At 33.7% G+C, this 8340-nt stretch overlaps 1 protein-coding gene across 4 annotated transcripts in view; it reads right to left on the reverse strand.

Annotated features, from left to right (window-relative positions):
- LOC105288516 (24-hydroxycholesterol 7-alpha-hydroxylase) overlaps nucleotides 1-8340 on the reverse strand; it is a 67870-nt gene that overhangs the window by 39643 nt on the left and 19887 nt on the right. For all 4 annotated transcript variants that reach the window (XM_011354783.2, XM_023527670.1, XM_023527671.1 and 1 more), the window contains exon 7: nucleotides 6609-6699. In XM_011354783.2, coding sequence (XP_011353085.1) covers nucleotides 6609-6699 — 91 coding nt within the window. The remainder of the gene's footprint in view (nucleotides 1-6608; nucleotides 6700-8340) is intronic.

The raw sequence follows: 8340 nt of genomic DNA on the forward strand, positions 1-8340 counted from the left end.
CCAAACTTTTAATACATTCAGTTTCTAATTAAATCAGCTATAGTTAGGTTCTGCTGCTGCCTCTAAGAAGCCTTGCTCATAAATTATAGAATGAGTAATGTGGAAAAAAAGTATAAGGGCCAAAGTCCAGCAGTTGAGAAAGTGAAGGAGCCACGGCAGGGGAAGGGGCACAACCTCCAATGGTAACAGGAGGGGCTGCATGAGGGAGAGAAGAAACATCTATACAGATTTTCTGCTGTGATCAATGTGCAGTGAATGTACTTTTTACATTTGAAACACCTATAGGGGGCAGAAGGGAAGTCATGAACTCAGCCATGAACTCAGCAGTTGAAAGCCATGAACTCAGCAGTTTCTTGTGTGATGACAGAAACTAGGAAGGACCAGGGCATATGCTTGTCATTAGAAGAAAGGAAAAGTCTCAGTGAGGATGTAAGCCATGACACTTTCTCTTTACATATTCTCTCTAAATATGTTATATCAAGTTATTTAGAAATGTGCTCTTATTCTTCTCTGGAAAAAAATGCCACAGAAATGGTACCAATGGTGATGATCCCAGAGAATTCTGTGAGAACAGTTAGGCCGCACCTGCGTATTTGACTCCAATCAGTTCTTCCTCTAGATATTTGCTTGTCTAACTCCTAATCAGAGGGTAGTCAAAGGTCGGCCTTAGTTAGATTGTCACTCTGCACACAAAGGCAGGTCAGAACATCGAGGCCATGGTATCTGGCTCAGGAATATGAATATTACTCCCGGAATATTTTCTGAGTACAGATGTTATGTAACTAGAGCTGTGGTTAGGAAGCTTTGTATGGAAGCAACTTGGAATGGAATTAAGCCGGAAATTGAATCTAAGCATCTTTAGGCATTTTGAGTAAAATTTTGAAACCAAGGAGGTTTGCTAATTTGTATTATCAACTCTACAACCAGACAAACTTTAGTTCAAATCATAATTCTACCATTTACTAGCTGTGTGGTCTCAAGAAAATTATCTAATTGGTACTTCACTTTCCTTGTGTTTAAAAAAAGGTAAATAACATCAATTTAGAAGGGATGATTCAAGTCAATAAGAAAAGCACTTAGAATACAGCCTGGTACTTAGTAAGTGCTATCTGAGTGTTAGCTATTCTCATTGCTATTATTTTTATCTCCTAGGATAATATTAGCTATAAATCGCCGCATGCTATATTTCTGCTGTGCTTGAGTGCCATTGCAAGACAGCCAATTTAAATAAAAGTAATTCACTTACTGCCATAAACATTCTAGAAAACTATATTATTTCAAAAAATGACGACGACTAATATTTGGAAGCAAAATACTTGAAGTCATAAGAGTTACTAATTTCATGATATGAGAAGATTACAAAATTTCATACAACTGATGTAATTATATAAGTTTTGGTCCTAGCTAAGATTTATAAAACAGGCACCGTGCTATCTACTTTATATTTGCTATATCCTCCTAATAAATCAATGAGACAGGCTTTCTTATTTTGCCATTATATCAAAGAGAAAATTGGCTTAAAGAATTTGGTAACTTGAATAAGAATATACCATTAGTAAGTGTCCCAGACTGGATTTGAACCCAGAAAATCAGATCTCAGCTCTCGTACTGTGTTTTCTGAGGTTATAATAGGCTATTGAAATAATGCATCATAATTTAAAATTAAAAGTTAAAACAAAATGACTAATTTCCAGAAATTGTACCCCAAAAGTCTGTAACAAACCAGATTTTCTTTATCAAATTCTCAGTGATTTGAGAATATACATTTCAGCCAAGATCAAAATCTAAAATAAAATCTTAGGCAAGAAAATGCTTTACAGAGTTCAAAACCCTAGGGAAATGCTAGCATTCATTATCATTCATGTGGATTCTTGGGTTTGCAACTACTCAATGTCTCAAATTACTGATCAAATATTGGCTGAGACTAGGGTCTGGTAACAGAAAAATTAAGTGCAGAAAATTGTCAAAAACTTCTTTACATAAAACACTCATTTCCTATAAACTGTCTAATGGAATGGGTGACAGAGCTGCAAATGAAGGCTACACCAAGACGCTCATCTCTTAAAAATATATTCTTATATTTGTTCATTACATTCATTCAGAAAATATTTGTTGAGTAATTTTTTGGTTCTAGGCAGCTGGAGATACTATAGAGCCCAAGACAGATGTTGTTCCTGTTGCTGGAGAGATTAAATTCTCATAAATGAAGCAGAGGATAAATAAATATACTAATAAACAAATAATCATTCTTTTGAAGGAAATTAAGAGTGAGACAAGCCAGAGAATTACTAAAGGCAGGGTTAGGGAAAGTGACTTTAGACAGGGTAAGCCTAAAAGACCTATCTGAAGAAATAACATTCGAGCTGACTAAAAGATGAACAAAAACAAGGAAAAGGTTCCGGGCACAAAAAACTTACAGAATTCACCAGCAGGTACACATTTCCAAAGAAACAATGTAAATATTCCTTTTTCTCTCCTAACATCTTCTGGATACTTTCAAGTCTGCTTTCATTGTTATGAGAAAGCACTTCATGAGCTTCCTTGAGAGCATCACACACCACTCCTGACTCATCTTCACAGCCCTGGTACTTCACACAATGCCTTGACATAGTGGGCACTCAAACGATGTATGAATAGATGAATGCAAGGTTAACCCACATGAATCTGGAAGGTTTCCTAAAAGAAATTTAAAAACTTAGGTTCAGGATGACATCAGCAAAAATGGCAGAGAAAGTAAGGAATCCAAAATCTGCCTCTTTAAAACTAATGAGAAATCTGGTAAAAATGGTTAAATCAATTTTTTCAGAACTCTGAAAATTAACCAAAGGCTTGTAAGCAATTCGGGAGTGTTTATCTAAAAAAAAAAAAAAAAAATTGGATAGCTATAGCTCCATAGTAACTTTGAAAACCAACAGCCTGCGATCATAGAGAAAACCAGCCACTGGAGCAGGTAGAACAGGGTTGGAACTACCTCATTCTTAGAAAATTAACATTAGCTAGCTTGTTTGGCAGCTCCATGAAAAATCCCACTGCAAGACTGTCTATCTGACCTAACCTGGAGCTTCCCAGTGAAAAAGTCTTTTCCTCAGGGATTTTGGTTAAAAATTTTTAAAGATAATTGTTTAACTTTGCAGCTACCTGAGGCAGTAGGTAATATTTGAGATAAACAATAGGTAAACAAAAAAATATTAAAATAAAGAGCTAGGAAATGAGATGTCCTAAGTGCTTTGAAGAGGTCCAGTGCATTGCTGAAAATAATGAAGGCCATGCACTTGTGTAGGGTTGAACAAAAGCTCAGAACTTTACTCATGCTCAGGAAAAACCTGAGAAGGCCCCAAGGTCTCACTAATGGCTGTCTTTGAGGTTCTGTACAAGCAGGTAGTGAAAGCTAAGGCAGAGTTGTCAACTGTCTGGCCGAGGGGTGAAGGCATGCCTCAACATGCACACAGGACCCATGGGCAAAGAATAGATTTGTTGGCTCCTCATGTAAAGAAATCTCTGTCCAAGTATTAGCTGACCACTAAACTAATCAAGCAGAGACATTAGTGGCTACAAATGATAAAAAAAATACTAACTTTACAGAGATAGCTTTGAAAAGTCACTAAACAAATAAATAATAAAAATAAGCTGCGATAACAATAAACCCTGAGGAGAGAGGAAAATTTGATTTCCAGAGCTTCCACATTATAATATTTAAAATATCCAATTTTCAACAAAAAATTACAAGACACGCAACAAGAAATATGAAGTAAGACATGAAACAAGAAAATATAGATCATACACAGAGAAAGAAAGCAAGAAATAGAAATGGTCCCTGAAGAAACCCAGATGTTGAGCTTACTAAAAACAGACTAGATATTTTATGTATAATCAAAGAACTAAAGAAATCATGCCCAGAGAAATAGAGATTATCAATAAAGAGATAGATAGAAATTATAAGTAATGATTAGAACAGAAATAAATGAGAGACCAGAATATTGATAGAAAAAATAAGTCAAACAAAATCAATAAAACCAAAAGTTAGTTATTTGTAAACAATATTGGCAACCTTTTAGCTACACTGACCAAGAAAAAAAAAAAATGGAAAGGACACAAATCACCAAAATCAAGATGGGAGATGTTTTCCTTGTGACTTTACAGACATAATAAAAGATTATGGTGAATACTATGACTAATCGTAGGCAGTTAAATAAACTAGATGAAATGGGCAAATTCCTAAAAAGGCACACAACTGACTCAAGAAGAAAAAGATAATCTGAACAGGCCTGTAATAAGTGGAAGGATTGGGTTAAAAACACCAAAACAAAACAAAACCTCTCACAGAGAAAATCTCTAAACCAGATTACTTCACTGGTGAATTCAACCATACAGTTAAACAAGAATTAACATCAATCCTTCACAAACTCTTCCAAAAAATAGAAGAAGGAACACTTTTAAAATCATTCTATAAAGCCAGAATTATCTTGATACCAAAACCAGACCAAGACATCACAAGAAAACTATAGACTAATATCCCTTATTAATGTAGATGCGAAATTTTTCTCAACAAAATACTAGCAAACTGAATCCAGCAATATATAAAAATTATGCTTAATGTGGATTATACACCATGACTAAGTAGAATTTATCCCAGCAATACAAGGATAGTTCAATATCTGAAAATCAATTAATGAAAAACATCACAATATAAAATAAAACATTATGTTAAGTGAAAGAATCCAGACACAAAAGACCAGGTAAATAGTAGTTTCTACCCTTACACTTGTTTTATAAGAAAGCTGGGCAAATGCTTGTGATGGATTCTAAGGGCAAGTTTTGAGGCCCGAGAGATGTATTGTTAGAAATTCACTAAGGACTTCTCCAAAATGGAAATGGTGATCTTGTGATAGAAAAGAACATAAAAATAAGAAAATTGCCATATTGAGTCAGATTCTTCTTCAACACACTTTAACGTTCTTTCTTCGACAGGATCCTTTGTATGGGCACACGAATATCTTCCTCTTACAACATCTAAATTACTGAACTGCTAAGACATCTTAAGCATAAATTGATCTGAACTGTTTTTATATACGTATGGCAAAAATTATTTTACATTTATTTTTATAAATTGTTTTCAATTCTACAAGAGTCATAAACTGAAAGCACTGATATAGTAGAGCTATTGTACTCATACTACTATTTGAAGGAACATTCTCTGCCAGAGGAGGACAATAGGTTCTAAAAATAAAGCAGAATATGGAGAAAGGGGAAAGGTTTTATCTTGCTCCATTAGAAATGTGTTCAAGAGTTCAAGATTCAAGCATTGTAGAAATTTAGATTAATGCGATACTTGTATTGTGGCCTTGGGGTCAGATAGGTTTCCCACATTACCTCTACCATGACCATCTGCACCTTTTTGTTTCCTAAAGACCAGGAATTTGGAGAGCCTTAAGTCAGGAGAAGGCTCTGGTAAGGAAATAGTAAAGGAGAATTTGTGACAATCAAGAAGTCATTCTTTGATTGACCTATAAAGTAATTTGTAGACATGCAGGCATGCACATTTCCATTAGCTTTGTAGATGTAAGCTCCATAAAGGCAAGCAGTCTTCTCTTATATTCACCACTGTATCTCCAAATCTAATTTGTTAGCACTGTTGGTACTCAATGATTCTAATGCTCACCACATTTCTATGAGATGAGATCCAGCATCTGCTGATTTATACTCAAGGCTCAGAGACAGGGTGGCTCAGATATTCATGTTGGTCAAGCCAATTTGCCTTTTGGTTTAATACGGTAAGAAGCAGTCAAAAGTAAATTAAAAATTCCAAATAAAATATTTTCGGCAATGATGGAGAGGAGCGATAACTATTAATTGGCATCGTACCTTTTGTCCTATTATATTGTTTTCTTGCAAGAAAACCAAGTCATTTGTTATTCTTTTTATATCAGAACATACAATTTGATATATTAAGGTTTTTTTTTAAAAATCTACTCTAAAAACAGGTCAAATTATGATGAATAAACAAGTAATTTATCAGTCTTCATTCAAGCTTATTTATGTTTTTTAAAACAGATGACAACTGAAGAGCTTGAATTTGAACTGAAGAAGTGAAAGGCAGCAATCCCTAACTGCAGTTCTAACTTCTGAAATCTTTAACTGTAACTTTTAAAATAATTCCTTTTGTGATAAAATGTTACCTGATTTCCATACTTAGTGAGTACTATTATGTAATATATGCATTATGCACCATATTATTTTTATAAAATCTGGAAAACCTTGAATTGCAAAACTGTGGACTTGTAGCTAAATTGAGGTGAGGAGCCAAGAGATTAGAAGAAAAAGCCCTGCACATTATGTGGGGAAGTTAGGCAAATCACCATCTCTCTAGCATTTATTTCATCATTTGGAAAATAAGGGAGTTAGGCTAGATGACCTCTAAAATCCTTGACAGTAATTAAATTCTAGGATTCTACCTGATCAATTTATATTCTGAAACACATAACAAATTATGTTCAATTTTAGACCACGTTAAATTTCTACAAAATTATGGGCACTTCACTTTGCCTGTGATGTGTGACTCTTATTATTAGATGTCTCTTCGATTATGTAATTTAATTCAATTTTAGTACCTGCTGTGCCAAACACAGATGATATGCCTTCCATAATGGTCCTGTGGATGTTGGGATGAGAGAGGACAAATCCAAGTGTCCAAAACGCAATCTTAAGAAGAAAAACATATATCAAAAAATACAACCTTCTTTGAAAGTGAACAATAGCAAACTTAGCATTAGCCATAAACTGTTAAAAGAAACAAGGGAAACGTTTAAATTTAATTTAATAGTATGTTAGTAAAGAACATTTTTGAAAACAACTAGATTTTACGAACAAAAGCAATGTTATTTACCTCTAAGAGGCCCAGTTTATAATTTTATTCTGTCACTACAATTTCACTAATTGTTTACATACGTTAAACTATCTTTACTAAAAAATGGGAAAAGTGGGATAATTTTTACTAATATACAATATAAAATATTGTATAGGCATACATTAAATATTTAGAAACAACAAATTATATTTAAGAATATTAATCTAAATCCAACATTTTATAAGATTTAATTATCTTTAAATACAAATGAATTAGAAAATCATGTATTCTGCAAATGAAACATGGTAATTAAGCCCCCAAAACTATACCTAAAATCTCATAAACTAAAATTTGAAAGTACTCAATATAAAAAATAGTGTTATTTCACAGCCTATGGAACACAGGGTGCTTTCAGGTTCATAGGGTGTGAATGTTGTATGCTTGCAAATTCTCTCTCCACACCAAACAAAAGTATTTCAGATCTTTCCTCAGTGTAGTATTATAAAATAAAATTATACCGCTACACATCTCAAAATTTAGCTTTCCACTAACTCAGGTAAATGTTTTCACTTCTACTTTTAGGTTATACAGTAAAAGAAACCCATATAAAATCATTAAAAGAAGCTCGGATTTCCCTCTCATTTTTTTCAGTAAATATGTATTGTGAAAGAAATTTCATCTAGTAAAACTAGTCCTGAAATGACTACTCACTCAGACAACAAACACTTTGTATAATTTAAGTCTCTTTGTCTCTTTTGTGAAGTAATTTAGGTACCTTAAAATAATCCCAGTACTCCCCTCTGTGGTCAAAAGAGGAAGAGCAATTACCTGAAAGGGAAGTGTTCCCACAAAGCCAAATTCTGCTTATTGTTTTCCCCTCTGTGACAGTAAACTGATAGTGCAAGAATAAATGTGGCAAACCAAGGCCACTACAATCCTGCTCTCTGTGGAGTTTTTCATATCTCAAAAGAATTACCCTAGAGATCTTTTAGTATATTTTTACAGAAATAAGATGCTCAGAGAGCTCTCTTCTGTATCTCCACTCAGGCCATTTCTACTATTATATATAGATGGAAATGCTGAACTATGGCACTTAATTAATAATCACTCCATACTCAATTCATCTTCTTAAAGAGTCAGAGATCATGTTGGGGCGGGCGGGGAGGGGAGCAAAAATCTTAGTAGTATTACACCGATTTTTTAGTTACACAAGAGGGATTTGGAATTTTGTGTGCTTAATTAGAGTTTGAGAGATCCACTAAAATTGGGTAATATTTATTTTTATAGCAAACATAAAGAATTTAGATAAACTTTAAATGCCTGTGCAATGGTGCTAGCTCTCATTTTTAACGCCTCTTTTCTTAACAGATTTCACTTCTAAAAATCTATATTATTTTTGACTTTAGAAAACCAAATACATTTTTAAAATAAAAGGCAGATAAAATAGAATAAAAAATAAGAAGTTTATATACCTTACTGAATCAACAAACAGGAAT

This window comes from Pteropus vampyrus, unplaced genomic scaffold (assembly GCF_000151845.1).
Source record: "Pteropus vampyrus isolate Shadow unplaced genomic scaffold, Pvam_2.0 Scaffold18, whole genome shotgun sequence".
NCBI lineage: Eukaryota > Metazoa > Chordata > Mammalia > Chiroptera > Pteropodidae > Pteropus > Pteropus vampyrus.